At 42.7% G+C, this 21,793-nt stretch overlaps 1 protein-coding gene across 1 annotated transcript in view; it reads right to left on the reverse strand.

The window, feature by feature from the left end:
* CERS3 (ceramide synthase 3) overlaps positions 1-21,793 on the reverse strand; it is a 96,613-nt gene that overhangs the window by 9,943 nt on the left and 64,877 nt on the right. Inside the window, exon 11 of the mRNA XM_059418484.1 lies at positions 18,449-18,602. Within this exon, the coding sequence (XP_059274467.1) occupies positions 18,449-18,602 (154 nt within the window). The remainder of the gene's footprint in view (positions 1-18,448; positions 18,603-21,793) is intronic.

Here is a 21,793-nt window from a genome sequence, read left to right on the forward strand (position 1 = left end):
CATTTTTGCTAGGGCTTACAGGCTTTTAAAAATGAGCTTCTAAGAGAAGAAGCCAGTGTCAGGGCTAGGTGGATGCTAGAGGATGTCTTGCCAAACATGTTCATTTTCCAGGTGCAATAGAAGCTACAGGGGCGCCTGGGTGGCTCAGTGGGTTAAAACCTCTGGCTTCAGTTCAGGTCATGATCCCAGGGTCCTGGGATGGAGCCCTGCATTAGCCTCTCTGCTCAGCAGGGAGCCTGCTTCCTCCTCTTTCTCTGCCTGCCTCTCTGCCTACTTGTGATCTCTGTCTGTCAAATAAATAAATAAGATCTTTAAAGAAAGAAAGAAAGAAAGAGAGAAAGAAAGAAAAAGAAAAGCTACAGGACTTTATCCCACCCCAGCTGAGAACACAGCTTAGTGGCCGCAGAGCTCAGATCCCCCTGCATGGCTCTTGATAAAAATGCATGGTTTTCTTTCATAGTCTCTGGATTACCTAAAAATTAATTAAAAATGTGCCAGACTCTGTGCCAATTATCAAATTGTGATGGGTGTAGAAAACGATTGAATTCATAACTGTAATTTGCTTTAGGGATTAAAACCATTAAAATTAGTGCATTCTCCAATTTGCTACATATTGCGTCCTTTGGAAATGGCTGTAGATGCTACGGTTGGAAATTTAACAACTCTGCCCAGGCAAAGATCCAAAAAAAAAAAAGAGAGAGAGAGAAGAAAGAGAAACTCCCACTAGGATTTAGGTAAGCAAGGCTTAAGAAATAACCATGGTAAGGCGGAGGATTAAGTATGTAGCCCAGGGGCACCTGGGTGGCTCAGTCAGTTAAGCATATGACTCTTGATTTCAGCTCAGGTCATGACCTCAGGGTTGTGTGATCGAGCGCCATCCGGCTCTTTGCTGCACATGGAGCCTGCTTATGATTCTCTCTCCCTCTACCCTTCCCTTGTCCACCACCCCTGTTCTTGCTCCTTAAAATTAAAAAAATATATACATAGTCCAGAAAATGTTTATTAAAACTGAGATGTTAAAGTTTGTTTCAAATATCAGCATGCAACAAAGAAATTATATGCTCCATTAAGAAAGGAAAATATCCAATGTGACAAAAAAGCAGGCAAAGGATATGAAGAGGCAATTTACAGATGGGGCTAATAAACTATTCAAAATATTCAATCTTAGTAATCAGGAAAGTGCAAACTAAATGAGATACAATCTCATAGTCATCAAACTGGTAAATAATGAAAAGTCTTATAAAACCAAAAGTTGGTGAGGATGTGGGAAAAGAGCAACTCTCATACACTTGGTTTGAAGAATCATTTGGTAGGATCCGGTAAACTTGACTTGGGAATCCTACCCAGAAACTCAGATATGTTCCCAATGAAACAGATATGAGAATGTATATACAATACAGAATTGGCTGTAAACAGGAGGATAAACAGAGTATGGAATGTCTGATTCACGGCATACCATAGAGGAGTTAAATGAATTGATCTACGGAGTTACATTTATTTATTGTGAATGTGAAGAATGAAGAAAGTAAGCTGCACAATCATATTAGATCACAGATCAAGTTCATTAGATTACTAATTAATTAATTGTATTAGTTCATTAGATTACTAATTAATTAATTGTATTAATTAATTAGATCACTAGGTCACAGCATTCATACAAAGTTGACAAATATGGAAGCAATACTCTATAATGTTTGTGACTATACCCAAGCATAGTAAGTACATAAAAGTGTGGTGGAAAGATGCAGCTTCAGTGGTTCTCTTGACAGAGTGAGAGAGGGAGAGAGGGGAATGGGTTGGGGTGGGATATGCCAGAATATACCATCTGCCTTCCTAGTTTCTCTTAGGTGATTTCATCTAGCACACGGTAGGTGCTTGTATCTATTTGATGAGAGAGTGAATGAGTGACTCTAACTTCTCAGTATTAAATCCCACCTAAATTCAAGTGACTCTCCAATTTTTTTTAAAGATTTATTTATTTGAGAGAGAGAGAGCATGAGAGAGAGAAAGAGAAAGAGAGAGGAGAGCAGAGGGAGGGGCAGAGGGAGAGAGAGAGAGAGAATCCTAAAGCAGACTCCATGCTGAGTGCAGAGCCCGACACAGGACTTTATCTTACAACCCTGAGATCACAACCTGAGCTGAAAACAAGAGTTGGACATTCAACTCACTGAGCTACCCAGGTGGCCCGTGACTCTCAAATTTATACCCCAGTGTGGATCTCTCTCCCTGGCTTCCAATGATCACAGCTAGACAATCTTCTCTCAGTTGCCTAGCTGGCCCATCAAATGCTGGTCTCCCTGTTCAACACTTTTCCCAGTCTTCAATATTTCAGCAAATGGCACTTCCATTCACTCAGTTGCTCCAGGCAAAAACTTCCAGATCATCCTCAGTCCTGCCCTGCATGGGACACCTTGCTTCCCAGCCCATCACACTCAATGAGGGTCTTTGATACAAACCTCTGCTCTTGTCTTTAGCCACCTCCAAACTGCATCATGTCTCCATGACCAGGATCTAGCTTCTGTGCTGGCTTAGCCCATGGGCTGACCACCATCTATGACATCAGAATACTGGAGCAAATCAGTCAGCCAGGCTCTACCACGCCGGCTGGCCTTCTGAGACACAGTGCACAGGTTTGGGTCTCTAGGGTCCCCTGCTGACTTAGAGCACTCTGCAGCTAGACTCTTGACAGCCACTTCACATAGTTCCTGTGGGACAGTGGTGTTTCCTCCACTCAGAGGAGCCACATGGCCACGGCTGATGAGATTACTAAATGAGGAAAATTCACAAAGTATCTCACCTTCTCTTCTGTAGTGGTAGACAAAATATGGTTTGTTCTTAGACAACTGCAAACCACCAGCCTACATCTAAAAAGGAATACAGAACATTATCATGGCCCATAGCTGGGCAGCTAGAGCATAGTGGAGGCTAATCTATGCCAGAGTTTCCCAACTGGTGTGCCAGGGAATGGTTAAAATATGCAGAGACATTGATTCTTTCAGCCCTTGGAGCAGCTACCAGAGCCATTGTCTCCTCCTTCTTTGGACAGTTGCATCGGTTTTTCCCAAGTGCACTGTCCAAGCAGCGTGTCTCCATGCTCTGAGGGGAGGAAGGTGTAGAAGCGCTGAATGGAGCTGTAAGAAACGTTTCAATATGTCACAGCCTGGGAAGATTTCCTCCTGGGTGCGGTGCCTTGAGCTAGAGATGGAAAGTTGTGTGGCTGAAACTTGGATTCTCTGATTTCCAGGGGAAGGGAAGGTGTGTGTGAGGGCAGGAGGTAAGAACCGGCTGACCCCAGGACATGAATGGTTCTGTTGCTTAGATCCAACACTCAACAAGGGTTAGGGGTGAAAAATGACCGAGAGGAAGGGTCCTTAAGGGAATGAGAATGAGCCATTCATTCTTACTGGCATGGTCAACCCTACCTCACCCTCTATGCCCTTCCCAACTCAAACTGTACATGACCATGAAGGAATGGGAAGTCAGAGTGTTCTAAACATGATCATCCTCTTCCAGTTCCAACTGAACAATAAGCTACAATTTCATTCTCTCAATTCATCAGAACTTTCCAAATGCAGTTGTCTGATTTCAAAAGGAAATGGCTGGCAACTGTCATCACTTGAGTAATTTTTAACTGCCAATATTTACATCTGAAGAAATGCTACCCAGCTAATAATGCAGAGCTTGGCTTCTCAAGAAATAGTATGTGTGGCTGTTCCAGAATAACCTACCTTCCCTCTGTATAGAATGACACAGGCAGGTGAGGAAGCAAGAAATAATTTGGGAACACCTCCAACCACAAAGCAACTCAGCCAAAAGAGAAATAAGTTCATCTAATAATTCCATGAATCTCAGCCTGGGCACTCTTGACATCATGGGGCACACAAATCTTTGTGTGGGGACTGTTCTACCCATTAGCTAGTTAACAGTATATATCCTTAATCTCTGTCCACTAGATACAGTAGTGACCATCAGAAATGTCTCCAGAGATTTCCAAATGTCCCTGGACATCACCCCAGTTAAGAACCACTGGTTCAAAAAATTATTTCTGGAGCCCCAGTGCTTGCATTGTGCAAAATATCAGGGACTTGATATCTCTGTCTTTAGATAGCTTACTGTCTACAGAAAGAACCAAACCCCAAGAGCTCAAACACATAATAGTAAACAAGTGTTATGAAGTAGAGATACCCTGATGTGTAAATTGGGGCTCTCACTTAGATGGGGCAACATCAGGAAGGAAATGGAAGGCAAAGGTTGTTACCTGAAGGTTAAGTAGGACTGGTCAGGGAAGAGTCGGGTAAAGGGCCTTGGGTGGGGGAAAGTCTGATGTGCTTAGGGTGCTTAGGGATCAGAAAGGCCAACACAGCTAAAACATAATAAGAAAGATGGAGCCTGTCCTGAGATGAAGTCAGAGAGGAAGCATGGACCATATGATCAGTTTCACAGGTCACAGAAGTTCTATTTACTTGTAAATCCAAAGAGAGGCCATTGTGCCGCACTTTTTGAGATATGGGGAGCAGACCAGTGATTCAAAAAGACAAGGTGTCTATACTCAGAAAACTTCTGCTCTAAGGGAGATGCTGGTTGATAAATAACAGCAGACCCTATTGCTGTAAGTGGCAGAGGGAATTCAGAATGGCCACAGGCAGACTTCTGGTGGCTGCGGGCGTGGTGCAGGGGAGAAGTGGCAGTGGCATAGGTTGGAGGAGCAGATGGGTTAAAGCATGAGAGAGAAGAGTGCCCAAAGCCCTCTGCATTTGGAAAGGACTTTTAAGCTCATCGAATCCTGTTTCTACTGATGCTGATATGCCTTTTTGGATAACCCAAGCAAAAAACATACATACTCCTGCCTATACATCTCCAGAATATGACCGAGTAATTGTCCGAGAGGAGTCTGGGTACTTCCTTCAAACTTCCTTCAAACTTCCTTCAAACACTGGTCAGTTTTTCAGACATTTAAAGACAGTTAAATCCTCTTCCCACTAAACATTCCCATTTCCTTCCACTGATCTCATATGATAGAACATCAGAACCCTTCTTGATGCAGTGGATCTCAGAGAACATTCTTCCATCCATACCCATCAGCCTGCATTGTACTATGTGTGTATCACAACCAACACCACTCAGTTCAGACACGACCTACTACTTTCAACTCCACCAAAAAGAGGGGGCGGGGCACATACAGTAAATGTAGTCAGACCCTCATATCTGTATGCTTGGCTTTATTTTTTTGTGTGTAATTTTTTCTTCATTTTAAGAGTCTAGAATCTATAGATCTTTATCAATCAATCATGATTTGCCTGTTAGTGAAGGTAGATACATCCGGCCCTGGTCTGGACTCCTAAGAACAGATTGCAAGGATTACCAAACAAAGTAAATGCTGACAACGAGGGGAAAATAATGGTAATGCTAACAAGAGAAAATGCTCGTTTTGAGTAAAGGAGTCAACTCTGCCACAGCACTCCTGTACATCTCTGGGAAAGACATCTGCACCTAGGGTTTCAATAAATTGCAGAGCCGTGTTTCTGAAAGGCCTTCAGGAAACTCTGGGCTTGGGAATCTGTGGTTCTCCAGTCATGTCAAAAGCCCAGGAGGTCATGAATGACTCATCACATCCCACTGCCTTTTGAATGGCTCCACGTCTAAATCCACAGCTGGCAATGAAACAAAGGACAATAGAATAAGCATTTTATGCTGTTTTGAAAGCAAAGTTGTCGCTTTCCCTGTCTGAAAAGAAAAAGAAGTATATTCACTCAAGGAGTGCAATTTTCTGAACTCCTACCAAAATGCGTTCCTTTTTGTTATACTGCTTCTTATTATCCAAGATGACAAGGTCACAGGAAAAAAAAAAAAAAAAGATTGCATTTTTCCTCCATTTTTTTTTTCTCAAAGAAGTTGCATTAAATTTAAATTGGAAACTATCAAACCTAGCTATACCCGGACATTTCCTGTTAGTTACCTGGGTCTGAATTTTCTAGACCAATGCTTCTTAAACTTTAATATGCATAAAAATCACCTAGAATTGATGAAAATATAGACTTTCATTCGCAAGGTCTCTGGTGGGCCCAGAGGTGCTGCATTTCTAACTAGCTCTAGGCAAAGTCTGGGCTGACATTGTGGTTGGCAGGCTGTTTCTTAGGCCTATAGCCCCTCCCTAGATTGCCACTCTCTGTAAACAGAAGTTAAAGCAGAGGATCCTCTATGGGTCTTTCCAGTTTAAAAATTCCATGATCCCAACTCATTTTTATTTTATTAATATCTTTATGTCATGAGTCCTTTTAGTCCAGAGAGGCAGTAGAAAATTAGCAGCATGTCTCACTTCCTGTAACAGATGGTTGTTTAAAAATAATTAGTAAATCATCTTATAAAATGAGTCATGCCTTTATTTCTCTAGAGAAATGTACTATTTAAAGAATTCTGGGTTTCTACGATGGAAACAATCCCAAGTGTTTGTTTCAATAGTCAGAATTTTCTTTTATAAGGATTTTTTAGCATTAACACCTATGTAACATGAAAATCTCCTGCTCGGATTAAAATTTGCATGATGGGAGTATTTGTGGAGGTCATGTCCAAAAACTCCACACATGTGAGAAAGAAGGCAGATCACTCTGCTTTTTAGAAAGCAGACCCAAGAAATAGAGAGCCATCCATGGACGCTTGCCCAGTAATGGAGAAGACACACATACATGCACACATACACACACACACGTGGTCTTCTCTACTTTCTAGTGGCTCTCAACCTGAAAGGCAGATCAGAATCACTTATTCAGGAGAAGTAGTCTGTTAAAAAGTCTGATGTCTGGGTCTTGTCTCCATAAATTCTGATTTAACTGATTTGAGTTTGGTCCTGGCCATGAATATCTTTCTTTAAAGGCTCCACAGGCCAGGCTAGTCAGGTGTAGTTGACATAGCTAATATGTAACCAGGTGATCTGAAATAAAAAGTGGGAATCCTGGGAGAGCTCTTGTCGATGTGAGCAGTACACCTCACCCTGTATTTGCCTTAAATGTGATCACCATCCTCACCTGATGGAAATACGTATCGGATAGAAGCATAATGACTTTTTTCATGAACAGACTTACATAGAATATTCCTAAATCTTTGATAGGGCTTTTAGAGAAAAGGACCTCAGGAAAGTTTAAGCATCTGTCATCAAATTCATGTTTTCCTATTTGTTAGCAAAAGGTTCAAAGGATAAGCTGGATAAGTGAAGTGAAGTTTAATAATAAGAAATGTAAATTCCAACACAAATCATGACCATTGCCAGACAACCCTTGAATGGAGGGAATGTGGCTTGGCCCATGTAAAGAAGACGTAGGGTTGTTTTTTTGTTTTTGTTTTTAAAGATTTTATTTATTTATTTATTTGAGAGACAGAGATCACAAGTAGGCAGAGAAGCAGGCAGAGAGAAAGGGGAGGAAGCAGGCTCCCTGCGGAGCAGAGAGCCTGATGAGGAGCTGAGGGCTCAATCCCAGGACCCTGAGATGATGACCTGAGCTGAAGGCAGAGGCTTAACCCACTGAGCCACCCAGGCACCCCAAGACCTAGGGGTTTTAATAGATTTCAAACTTGGTATGAATTAGCAACATAATGTGACTGCCCAGTGACTCAGAACAAATCTAGGCTGCATTAACGGAAGTAGAGTCTTCACAAAAAGAGATAGGAGACCTACTTGTGTATCAGTCAGACCATGTCCTGAAACTACTGTTCATTTAAAGGAGAATATGGGAAAAATGAAACAAGAGAGTTAGTTGAAAAAAACTCAACAGTGTATCTTAGGACGAGGGACAGTTGGAAGAGTTGGAGGTGTTTAACCTCCAGAAGCAGAGCCATGGTGAGGGAAGGCATAGGGCTGTTGTCTAAGGGCAGCTGGGCTACTGTGTGTAGCTTCCATACTGAGACATCAGCAAGACGTCCTGGGAAACAGAGAACACTGTTCAGATTATCTATAAGAAGAAACTATACATCCAAATTCCAATGAGCCACCACAGCCCTCTAGCCTGTGGCTGAAAACTGGAGAGGGTAAGCATGGAAAAATGAGCGGGGTGGGTGTAGTGACTTAGAAGAAGCACAGACAGAAGTCACTTCCAGAAAGAGCAAGGGAAAGCATATGTGCACAGGCTGGGGCCTCGTAGTTCCTAGCTCTTGCTAAGGAGAAAGAGCCCCAACGTGTATCAGATGGGGAGTGGAACTTGTTGGGAAGAATCAGGTAAATAAAGAGGACGTGGTACTTGGAGATAACCAATGAAGGGAAAGAAGAACACAGAAGAAAAGTCAGGATCTTGCAGAACAGCAAGAGACAAGACGATAGGCCAGCTATCATCCTCCCTTGCTCACCAACTGAAAACCTTTCTAGAGTGGAAAAGGAAGGGTAGGGGCGCCTGAGTGGCTCAGTGAGTTAAAGCCTCTGCCTTTGGCTCAACTCATGATCCCAGGGTTTTGGGGTCGAGTCCCACATTGGGCTCCCTGCTCAGCAGGGAACCTTCTTCCTCCTCTCTCTCTGCCTACTTGTGATCTCTGTCTGTCAAATAAAAAAATAAAATCTTAAAAAAAACAAAAAAGGAAAGGAAGGGCAGTGGGTTTAGCCAGCCCATTATAATTGAGTATAACATCAGAGACTCCATGAGAACAGATCCCACAGGAAAACAGATCCCACCACCTGTCCCATATGCAGGGGAAGAGAATTACCTTTGTTATCCTAGAGCCAAGACCTACAACAACCAGTGTGGTAGCCACTCACCACTCGTGGCTTCTGAGCATTTGAAATGTGGTCAGTCCACATTGAGATGTGCTGTAAGTGTAAAATAAAATCCACACTGGATATCAAAGACTTAATGGGAAAAAAAGAACAAAAGAATCTCATTAATAATTTTTGGTATTGACTGCTGAATTGTGATATTAACCTTACATAAGATTATAATCTTCCCCTGGTTAAAATATTGACCAGGCAAAATATATAGCAGGCAAGACTGAAATGATAATATTTTGCTTCTATTATGTTCAATATATTACTAAACTTAATTTCACCTGTTCCTTATGAGTTTTTAAAAAGCACTACTAGATAAATTAAAATTATATGTGTGACTCGCATTATGTTTTTATTGGGCAGCACTGGCCTAGAGGGAAAGATCAGGAAAAAAGAAAGATCTATGTAACAGTTATACTTGTTTGAAAATGAAATAGGCTGTCTCAGGAAGCTTATATACTGTTATTATTTGGGAAATGAAATGCTGTGACAACTGCTTCTGGCCAGGATAGAAAAAACAAGATTAGATTATCCTAGCATGTTAGACAACTGAAAGCTGGATAAAATATATCTTTAAAAAAAGCAATAGTTTTTAGACATTTAGACTTACAATAAGCAGCTCAGGATCATGGTTCCTGAGACAAAGAAAATGAAGGAGGAGAGCGCTGCACTGGTGCCTGCACACCATCTTACTGCTTCTGAGCTGAAGCCCAGACAGAGCCCAGAAGTGCCACTGAGTTGAGGAAAGAGAATGCGGAGTTCCCTAAAGTGAAGCGGGTGTTCGTGGGACAGAATGCTGGAGAGAAGGGAGGCACATAGAAAGAAAGCTCCTGAGATGCTCAGTAGAATTCCCTTCAGTCCTTGATCGAGCACTGACCTGTGCAGGTGAATCAGGAAACTACCAAAGGCCAGGCAGAGATTCACCAGGAAAAATTGGCAAAACAACCCTGGGAGCTCAGACTGTGGTCATAGCTTGTTGTCTTCTCACCAGCCAGAGTGAAAGAAACTCTTAGTTTATGCACATCGAGGAGAATGTTAAGATGCACTTCACTTAATAGCCATTGACTGAAGGCTATTCTGGGCTCACTCTAGCAAAGCTTAAAAACAAGCCTTTGAAAGGCTTATGCTATACAAAAACAAAATACACTAATTATACTACATACAAAAACACTTTTTAAAAAACAGTTTCTTTATTTATTTGACAGACAGAGATCACAAGTAGGCAGAGCAGCAGGCAGAGAGTGAAAGAGAAACAGGCTCCTCGCTGAGCAGAGAGCCCAATGTGGGGCTCGATCCCAGGACTCTGGGATCATGAGCCACCCAGGCGCCCCCTAAAACACTATTTAAAACAACAAACAAACCAAAGCCACTATTTAAAAGGAATACAACAAAATCCATCATCCAACAATGTAAAATTCAAAATTTCTAGCATCTAATAAAAAATTAGCAGCTTTGCAAAGAAGTTGGGAAATAGGGCATGTAACCTGGACAAAATTCAATGAATAGAAACAGACCCAAGATTATCAGAGATGATGGAATTAGCAAACAAAGATGTTATAATAGCCGTTATAAATATGCTCCATATATTCAAGGAGGTAGAGAAAAACACAAACATATTAAGAAAAAATGGAAGATATAAAAAAAGGCCAAAATATAATTTACAGAGATGGAAAATAGAATATCTGAAGTTAAAAACACACTAGATTGGATTAACTGCTGATCAGATACCACAAAAGAAAAAAAATAAATAAAAGATTGTGAAGTCGTAGTAATAGTAATTAATCAAAATGAAGCACAGTAAGGCGGTGCCTAGGGGGTTCAGTCAGTGAAGCATACACAAATGAGTTTTCAGGAATAAGGTTTCTTTTCTGTTACATAAAGCTGTCTTCTGAGACTTATGTAGAGTGGGAGGAGAGAGGATCACCAGAAGCGTGTGGCCACAGAAATTCATGAGATATTAACAGAGACAGTAGATTTCTCCCCTACATGTGCTTTGACCAATCTCTCTGGCCCAAGCACCCACTAATTCACCCCTCTGGTGTGAATGTGTAGATTTAGTAACAAGCCATGAACTGTGCTTGTCCCCTCGTCTAGGCTGATACAGAAACAGAAACTCAAATCCCATATAAGACATCTACGTGTGTACATGTGTTAATTTGCCTGTGTGTGTGTCTATTTCACTACTAATAAAATGGAGAGTGTCTGTTGCTTTTAGGATTATATAAAATTCAATTCCATTTTTATGGAATGATTTTTATTTATTATTATTTATTTATTTAGAGAGAGCATGAGGGCATGAGTGGAGAGGGAGGGGAAGCAGGAGCAGTAGAGAGAGAGAATCTTCATCAGGCTTCATGCCCAGCATGGATCCCAATGTGGGGCTCAATCATGACCCTCATCATGACCTGAGTCGAAACTGAGAGCCCGACACGTCACCGATGGAGTCACCGAGGTGCCCCAAGGATTTTGTGAAATGATTTTTAAAGCCAATACAAGAGATGATCTTCTCCTATCCCTCATGTCTTTTTCAACTTCTGCAAGATATGACCCGTGTGGCTCAAGGAAACATCAGAGTCAACATTTGGGACAGAGGAATGAAAGGGCAGGACCTGAGTGCCTGCTGCTACCCTCAGAGATGCTTTCCTGGAAGAAGTTTCCTTTGAAAAAGTCCCTTCCTTTTACAAAGGCTTCAGCTGACCTCCTGCCCATCCAGTGACCAGACCAGTCCCCATACCTCCAAAGGACTGGTATCTTTCGAAACCACTGTTAGGAAACACCTAAGACAAAAAAATGTAGGAGTACGCACAAAGGGAGCTAATGAGGGATAAAGTAAGTACAGAAAATCATGTGCATAATTAAAAATTCACAGGCGATTTCAGAGAAGTGAGATTTGCTGCTTTTGAAAAAACACCGAGCAGCTGAAAGCTACAGATAATAGTCCTCACTCGGCTGCTGGCGTCTAGCCGCTGCTCGTGCCTGTTTCCAAAGGAATGGAGGATGGATTGAAGAAAACTGAAACAAAATCTTGTTTGACTGATTTAAGAACACTAATACAGTCTTTTTCCATCAGAGGCCCATATGCTTGGAAGGAAGAGCTGAGAAGTCAGCCTGTTTTCGTAAGCAGCAGGAAGAGGGGTCATAGCACCTGGACACAGGTACCCACTGTGACTAACAGAAAGAAGGAACAATTTGGAAGAAGATACTAGAAGAATTTCCAAAGAGCTTGGGAACAGCTATCAAACAGCCCAGGATCTAAAGAAATCCCTGGATAATGCTATTCTGCTGTAGAAAAACTTTCACTGAAAAGGACCCACTGTGTGGGTTCCTGTCATGGTTCCTGAGGAAGCCCCTCTGTCCCGCTGAGCCTCTACTTCCTCACCGGGCAGATGAACCCCTCTTTCCAGTTCTGAGTTGCTTCCATCTCGAGATGTGAGTGTGAGGTTGGGTCTCCTCCTGCGCATTTATCTAGGTGCCCTGGTTGTGCCTACGGGTCTGTTATGAGGCCCCTGCATCCAGGGCAAAGAAACAGGGATTCTGCTGGAGGCAGGGATCTGGGAAGAGGCCAGTTTGCTCCCGGGTCTCTCACTCATGATACGTTTTCCTTCTTCTTTATCTTGGAGTCACGCAGATGGCTGCTGCTGCTACTCTGATTTCTTTAAATAACTCCACACCTTCAAGTTCATAAAAACTCGGATTTATGATTGTCTTAAGCCACAAAATCCCCTAATGGGGATAGGCCTAGGGAGATTTTCTAGAGAATGCCCTCTCCGAAGAGCTGAGCCGGACTTCAGGGATTACTGACAAGGGGATTACAAAGGGAATGGGCGGAGTCATGATAAAATTATGAAGTTTGTAGTGAAAGAACATAGAGAAGCCCATGCTGCATGATTCCAATTATATAAGGTTTAAGAAAGTCGAGGGGTGGGGCACCTGGGTGGCTCAGTGGGTTAAGCTGCTGCCTTCGGCTCAGGTCATGATCTCAGGGTCCTGGGATCGAGTCCCACATCGGGCTCTCTGCTCAGCGGGGAGACTGCTTCCCCCCCGCCCCGCCTGCCTCTCCATCTACTTGTGATCTCTCTCTGTCAAATAAATAAATAAAATCTTTAAAAAAAAAAAAGAAAGAAAGAAAGTCGAGGGGTGCCTGGGTGGTGCAGTCCATGAAGAGTTTGGCTCAGGTCCTGCTCTCAAGGTCACGAGATTGAGCCCCGAGTTGTCTCCATGATCAGTGTAGAGTCTGCGTGAGACTCTCTCTCCCTCTCCCCCTCCAAATGCCCCCTCCCCCTGCTCTCTCTCTCAGTAAAATCAATCAATCAATCAATCAATCTTTTTTTTTTTTTAAAGAAAGTTGAAACTGGGGATGGAAATAAGAATAGTGGTTGCCAATGCGGAAAGGGGTGAGGACCCGCAGTAGGCACTAAGAATTTATAGGGCCAGGGGAATGTTCTATATTTTAACAGAGGAATGGTTGCAGGCTCTGTACATTTATTAAAACTCCCTGAACAGGAAAAAAGATGATGAAGTGTGTGAGAGCTGAGCCTACGACACACTAAACGCACACACGGACAGACACAGATAAACACAGACACACTGAATACCTATCACTCATGTTTGGAGGACACAGAGCTGCTGGGGAGGCAGAAGACCACCACGGCATTAGCAACATAGGCTGTGAAGTCTTGGGCTTTGCGAGCTTGAAGCCCACCCCTGTGTGACCTTAAGTGAGTCTGTAACTTCCTCACTGACTGCCCCCTGCCTTGGAAATAGCGTAGTTTTATAACACAAATGAGCCTTGAGGAGAGGGGGACCATGCTGTCCTGGTGGATATTTAGTGGGCTCCCCCAGTTCTGAAAGTCTCTTCTGTGGCTCGGCTAAATGCACAGGGTAGAAGAATATTCAAATTTGGAATTCTTCAAACCAAGCAACTTTATACAGTTACTTTTTACAAGTTATAAACTCCACTGTTGTTTCTTTAATAGGTTGTTAAAGCAGTTAATCTATATAAATATTCAGAAATATGGACGTGTAAACTGATAGTATTTTTAAAAATTATTTATTTATTTATCTGAAAGATCGTGTGTGCGCACGCAAGAGCAAGTTGAGGGAGGGAGAGGGGAAGGAAGGACAAGCAGATTCCTCACTGAGCGCAAGCCCTCCGCAGAGCTCCGTTTCACGACCCTGAGATCATGACATGAGCTGAAACCAAGATTCATACACGTAACTGACTAGCCACCGGGTGCCCCCCAAACCGATAGTATTTTTTTTAAAAGATTTTATTTATTTGACAGACAGAGGTCACAAGTAGGCAGAGAGGCAGGCAGAGAAGGGTAGGGCGATCAGGGGCTCCCCGCTGAGCAGAGAGCCCGATGCGGGGCTCAATCCCGGGACCCTGGGATCATGACCTGAGCTGAAGGCAGAGGCTTTAACCCACTGAGCCACCCAGGCGCCCCCCAATAGCATTTTTATAGTATTCTAACTGCCAGCCTTTATGATATTTTTATCTCTTGTTCAGTAAAGGGCAGTTTCTAGATCCACTATTAACTACTAGCAAAAGAGACCTGGAGGTTCACTGGATGTTTCTGATTTTATATTTCCTCACCAACACGCTGCTCTCTGAGAGCAAGTGTCAAAAAGGATTATCAGAATGCGAGTCACGCAAGTCAACTGGCCGAAGAAGTTTAGCAAATGGTCAGGGGCACCCTGGACAGACACCTGACTCAGCTGCAGCATTATCCATGGGGGACGGAGGGCAGGCTTGACTGACAGCAAACTGCCAGGCAACCTGGAAGTCACATCCTCGCTGCGACTTGCCACAGAGAACATGAGTTAATAGGAATAACGGTAATGGTAATGGCAGCCAACGTCCTCACGCTCTTGCTCTGTGCCAGGCACTGTTTTGAGGGTTTTATCCTACAGCCCTATTTTACAGGTGGAGAAACTGAGGCAGTAAATGGAAGTAATAAGCCTCAGATCACAGAGCAAACAAACAGGAAAGCCTGTACTCTTAGCTATTCTGGACTTGCTTTATTAGGAAGTGACCTGAAACTAAAAAAAATTCCAGGGACCCCTGGGTGGCTCAGTTAGTTAAGCATCTGCCGTTGGCTCAGGTCACAATCCCAGGGTCCTGAGATTGAGTCCCACATTGGGCTCCTTGCCGAGCAGGGAGCCTGGTTCTGCCTCTGCCTGCTGTTCTCCCTGCTCATGCTCTCTCTCTCTCTCTGACAAATAAATAAATACAATCTTGAAAAAAAAAAAAAAGGAAAAAAACACAGATTTCCGAAATGTTTTCTTCTGTTTTCAGAAAGTTCCAAAACAAGCTAAAGAATCTGTTCTTGTTTCATTCTACTATCTCAATTACCCAAGTTGTTTATGGACTCTTTCTTACTCCATGCCAGTTGTTTCAGTTAATTTTCTGATTATTGCAGATCAACAGGAATTAGAAAAGGCGGAGTACTGCAAGCAAAGAGACTCGAGTTCGAGCCCTGGCTTGGCCACAAACTTACTGTGCGAATCTGGTCGAGGCCACAGATTTCTCCTATTTACAAGAAGGGGCCATTCTTGAGTGAAACGGGTCCAGCGTGTGTCAAGTGTCATCTGTGAACTTAAGAGACTCTGCCTGTCGGGAGCAGATGGCTGGGACCGGTTGCCAGGGGCTCTTTGCTCGGTCCTGGCTCTAGGCTGTCATGGCGGCCCGCTCAGCCCCGCCCTCCGTGTCTTGGCAGCTCACCAGCCCAAGATGTCAAAGAGACATGCTTGAGTTGGCCGGCACCCAGTGTGATATTTAAGAAGAAGAAAATAAAAGCGTAGGGATGATCACATTCTCTTAAGTAATCTTAAACGAGAGCATGCCACCCTCCTCACTTCCTCTGAAAGCACGTCTCATGTTTGCAGAGAGAATGACAACACAAATATCTTGGCCCATCATACTTCCCGAAGTGATGCGTGGGCTGGGAGTTCCTCACAAGATCCCCCATTTGAAAGGAACCAGCTTGGCTTCAGTGCCTGCTAGCCATGGTCTGTGTACGTCAGAGCCCTGAAATTATAGTGAGATTGTTATTTTAAGGTCTTAGACAGCAGAAGCAAACGGTAGAAGGTCCTCGTTCGCCATATGCAGGCGGTGACCCCACTGTTGAGGGGAAATAAGATGTGGATATTTCAACAAACGCTATTTTTAAGATGTGTAGTCACTTTTGTCCTTCCAGTCTACCAGGCAAATCCATGGAGACCAGAAAAAAAGTTTAATAAACAATTTTGTAACTTTCCACCACCATCCCCCACCCCGCCCCCAATTTGTTTCCCTGAATTACATATTCATTTGCATATTTAACACTACTTATCAAGGGCCTATCAGGCATCAGGAACTGAAAAAGACAAATTCCCATTCTCCGTTAGAAGATTTGAGAGACATTTTAGGAGGCCTAAGAACTTCGGTAGTTCTGTTTTGTAAATATCCAAGAATTTGTCACTTTCGAAACGATCGAGGATTTACATGAAACGCTAACAAGTTATTAAGTAGAGCTGAAAACCGACTTGTTCCTTGCTCCTCTAAGAATGTCCACTCTGGCCTTTATCTGTCTCCCCCCTTCGCATGCTACGGGGCCTTCAAATAGCATTCTTTAAAAGGCAGCTTTACGGCTTTGGAGGAAGAAGCCAAGTTCACAGCCAGTTTTGCCACTGCTGTGGAAAACAGCGTGCACATGCAAGCCAGCTGAAGTCATACGAACTGCAGGGATCAGGGCTTTGGGGGCCTCCACCACCACTGTCAAATCACAATTGGAAACAGCTTTTCCAAAGTACAGCATGAGAAATCGGGAATTCCTGTTCACGGCTCCCCAACCCACTGGGTTTTTAATCAGGCCTGGTACAACCCATTAGAGATTAGAAATATGAACACAGTGCTGAAACCAAACAAGAGTATCTTCTGGGCTCCGAGTTTTGTTCAGCCTGGCTCCCTTCCAGCCTGTAATTATTGTCACTCACCAGTGATTAAGGGCATAGTTTCCGGCTAGGGAGACCCGCACTCCAGGAAGCTCGACCCAGGGCTGGCAAGCTCCCCATGTGCAAAGGGTCTAACTGCTCCATTTTTTAACCTTATCGTACTCCCTTCAACTTTGTCAGTCACTCGGAGGTAAAATAACTTTTGCAGAGGTCATGAGAAAACTATTCAGAATATTAATAAACTAGAACCATTCAATGAAAGCATTTCTTCTTGGCACTCTTTTTTGAATTTGGTTTGAGATTAATCCAGATGTAGCCCAACTCCCTGTACCTCTGTCTAGATCTAGAAACTAGGAGATGGTAGAAAACCCAGAGGTCAGTTATCACGATGTCCATTTCATCAGAACATGAACTTCCCAGGTAAATTACCACCGTACCTGTTACCTACAAGTCATTCCCTCTGATGATACCGTGTTGTGTTATACGTGGATGGTAACCTTGGAAAACAGGCCCACTGTAACTTCCACCTTGAAAGATCCTTAATTAAAACTTCCTCAGGGGGTGCCTGGGTGGCTCAGTGGGTTGAAGCCTCTGCTTTCGGCTCAGGTCATGAGCCCAAGGTCCTGGGATCAAGCCCTGCATCAGGCTCTCCGCTCAGCAGAGAGCCTGCTTTCCTTCCTCTCTCTCTGCCTGCCTCTCTGCCTATTTGTGATCTCTGTCGGTCAAATAAATTGAAAAAAACTTCCTCGGAAGTATGATTTTCTGACAAGGAACTATGATTTTCTTTTCCTTGCCTTCAAGGCTCAAGTCAAATTCCTTCCATTTGATAACGTTCCCTGGCCGGCCCTTGAGTCAACGGGTTTCTGTCTCCCACAGCAAGTTTATGGGATATCGCTTTAGCACACTATAGGAAGTCGCTAGTAGGTGAATAATCCCCCCAGATGCTGGGTCGTTTCCCCAAAGGCAGTGAATTATGTCTTACTCATTTCTGAAGCCCTCCCCACCCTTGTTCTGGAATTAAAACCCAGGACAGAATTAAAAACAAACAAACAGAAAGCTCCTATTGTCTGAAATGTATTATTAGTTTGTTATTATTTAGAGAAGAAGATGCTTTCAGGAAAAAAGGCATAATCAAATGACAGACAATATTTCAGATGGTAGGAGAAGGGTCGGGGTGAGTATCACGTGCAAACTGGGTGCTCAGTAAAGGTAAATGTAAGGCTCTGAAGTATTACTCAGTAATCACTTATAATCACCATAAAGCTTGTCCCAAACCAGAGCAAATCTAGGCTCATTAGGACATCCTTTAAAAAGCAACAATCAGGATGCCTGGGTGGCTCAGTCAGTTAAGCCTCTGCCTTCTGTTCAGGTCATGATACCAGGGTCCTGGGATCTAGCCCTGCATCTGGCTCCCTGCTCGGTGGGAAGCCTGCTTCTCCCTCTCCCTCTGCCCCAGCTCTCTCTCATGCACTCTCTCGCTCTAATAAATAAATAAAATCTATTTTTTTAAAAAGCTTTGGACCAAAGCTTTATAAAAATGACTGGTCCTCTAACAAAAGCAATTTCTTAAAAGCACCGTAAAGACCCACCTAAAAAAAAAAAAAAAGCTACCTTTTAGATATGTTTTTATCAATCATGATCAAATCAAGAGGAAGAAAAGGAATTCTGGTTAACTCCAAAATAACTAACGCATTCCGTCGTCAGGGCATCACCTTCAATCTGGCAACAAAGTCCACTTGCTGAGAGCAGTGAGGCTCAGACAGACCTTACCTTCATGAATAAACATCTTCTGAGCATCTTTAGGATGAAGTAGCACCAGTACAGGTGAAGGGCTTGTAGGACCAGGAGCTGGAGGTTGAGGAAGATGTATGAGAAGAAAGGCTCCAGGTAGTGCAGAGGCAGAATCAATGTGCAGTATAAAATCCTAAAAAACAAACAAACAAACAAAAAAACTAGACCAAAGGATTTCATTACACAGTACTAGCAAATTTTCAGTGAGAAAAAAAATACTTTTCCTCCCAAGGCATTTAACATTTATTTCATTTCTAACCATGCCCAGGAAATTCTCAAGGGAAAACAATATGATAATATTACCTTTTATATCATTATTGGCAAGCTACAAAAAATAAAAAAAAATACAGTCTGCCTCTGGGGAGAAAAGTTAAAGCAAATGGAATTTTTATGGTCAGGCTGCCTGCACTCTAGTCTCTGTACCTGGGTTTCCTCTCTGCAAGCAGAAGAGCCTACACGACCCTACTTGGCTTCCCGGGGGGTTTATAGAATAAATAGGATAATGCATGTTTACGTAGGGTTATAATTGCCCTTATGACACAAACTCGTGTATTGGGCAGCAAAGTGAATGGTGAATTTTGCCAAAGTAAATTTTCCAATAAAAGAGGCTTTTAAAGTAGCAAAAATTCTATTATTACTTCCAGTTTCTAAAGCGAACTGCATGCTTTATGTATTTCGTGAACAGACTCACGGACATCATTCTGAGCTGCCCTTGATCACCCAGAACGCACAGTGGCTTCAGCTACGACTGCTGTAGGAAGGGTTTACCTGTTCCGTTCCCAGACCTCATACACTACCATGGTCTTAGACTTGCTGGATTGGTTTGCTTATAGGTATATTATTCTAACTATAAAAATAATCTATTCATACAAAAATAGGAAAAAGAAGAAAAACAAATAGAGTTGCCCATAATACCATCAGTCTAAACAAATTATATTGGAACTTTTGTGTATTATCTTCCAGTTTTTCCCATACATATTTTACTTTTTACATGAACATATGGTAAAACTGACTCTTTTTGGTGTCGTATGAATTATAATACATAAAGAGATCTGTATCTCTCCTAAAAATACGTTCTTTAAGTTTTTAAGTTCCTTTTCCTTTTCGCCTTTTTTCCATTACCACACGATTTTATACCACAGAAACACGCTAGGCATGTAATTTTGTACCCCGCTTTTATGACTCAAAAATATGATACATAGAGCTTTCCAGGTTAATGGATATACCAACATATCAGGGATCAGTAAACAGTTTTGTAAAGGGGCAGATAGTAAATATTTTAGGCCTCTGGGTCATTTGGTTTCTGTTGTAAATACTCTGTCACCACAATGTGAGAGCAGTTACAGAATTATACCAATTAATGGGTGTGGCCATTTTGATAGAACTATTTGATTATTTTCTTAAAATAGCTAAAATCTTTAATTAAAAAGTATACTCATTTTACATTTTAGAATACATTGCTAGACTGCTTTCCAGCAAGACCACAACAATTTACTGTCTTACACTAGTGTATGAGATTACCTGCTTCCTTCGATCTTGACTAACATTGTACTTTGTCAGCCTCTATCTAAAAGAGCATCATGCTGTTTATATTTACATTTTTATTTATTGTGAAGTGAATATATGTGTTTATATACTTGTGTTTTCTTTGGTAATTTTGATTTATACTTTTGTGAACTGCTTCTTCATGGTATTTGCCCATTTTTCTATCAGGGTGCTTACTTTTTCCATTGATTCATGAGTGCTTTCTACATATCAAGGGCAACAACATTATTTTTAAATCCTATTAAATATCACCACATGGTCTATTTCTTTCAACCTTGTTAATGATTTTTGTGGGAAACTAACTTCTAAAATATTCTTGTAACCAAATTTATCTTTTTTTTTTTGCCTTTCTTGTTTGCCTCGATGGTATGCTTTAAAGGGCCCTTCTTATCTCTATCACCACAAAATATATTTCTCCACATTTTCTTAATATACTGGCTCTTTCACTTAAAATCCTGGTTCTGTGTAGCCTTGATCCAATTCTCCATGCATTTTCTCAACTGTAAAATGGAAGCAACGAGTATCCATTCAATCCATTCAACAAGTGTTCCCTGAGCACCTACCAAAGTGCTACCTGGCACTTTATAGGAGACAGGACTAGGGCAATGAATAAAACTGACCCAAATCCCTGAAGCGGTAAGGCTCACATTCCAGTGCCTGCATTCACAGGGATTTCAGGAAATAATGTGCATCGTAAAGCCTCTTTGCCATTCTCGTTGCTGGATCTGTAAGCAATTGCTGTGCCTTACTCTGTACGCTCTCAGCCTACAATGGCCTTCCCCGTTTCAGCTGAAATTGTCTTCACCCACCAAAGCATGGGCGCCTCTACAACAAAGCTCTCCGTGCTCTTCTGATCACCTCTCGATGTATACCAATTCCTCTAGGCTCCCCCACTACCAAGTCCTTGAGAGAATGTGGCCTGATTCAACCTGCCCTGCGGTCACAGTTGCTCGTACAAGATCACTCTTCCCTTGCTGGCACGCTTTCCGAAGGCAGTGGCCATGACATCCTCTTCTCTGTCTCCTCCCTTCCCCTCTTCCTGGGCCTTCCTCCTTACTGGATCCCCATTAGGAATTTGTCGATGTCAAAAATAACAAAGGAGGGACACCCAGGTGACTGAGTGGATTAAGCCCCTGCCTTCAGCTCAGGTCATGATCTCAGGGTCGTGGGCTGGAGTCCCCCATTGGGCTCTCTGCTTGGCAGGGAGCCTGCTTGCCCCTCTCTCTCTCTCTCTGCCTGCCTCTCTGCCTACTTGTGATCTCTGTCTGTCAAATAAATAAATACAATCTTTTTAAAAAAATAACAAAGGAAATGATTCCTTTATATATTCTACCAGAGAATGTGAATAATGTCTTAACTATGTAATTACTCATTGTGATCCAAACAAAGAAAAAACAAAACAAAACAAAACAAAACAAAACAGAGGGTGGGGTATAGTTGACCTGAGAGTTCTCTTTTCTTCAAGTTCAAGGGAAGACACAGAAAAGAGGGTCCTGGTTGGAAGGGACCATATGTATGAGGCCCTCAGGTGGGAGGCATTGTAGAAAAGTCAAGGGCTAAGATGAGACCAGTGCAGCTGAAGGGAGAGGAGTGGCAGGGAGGGGTGGTGTAAGATGCAGGTGCGGAGGTGAATGGACGCGTACCCTGTTGGCTTTGCAAGATATGGCATTGGGAAGATTTGCTAGTTTTAGAAAGGGGAGTGATATACCCGGCCCAGACTCATCAGAGCAGCCTTCTGGGGCTGAGGCCACTTTTCTTGCCTCATAACCTACACCCAAG

Source organism: Mustela nigripes, chromosome 13 (assembly GCF_022355385.1).
Source record: "Mustela nigripes isolate SB6536 chromosome 13, MUSNIG.SB6536, whole genome shotgun sequence".
Lineage (NCBI taxonomy): Eukaryota > Metazoa > Chordata > Mammalia > Carnivora > Mustelidae > Mustela > Mustela nigripes.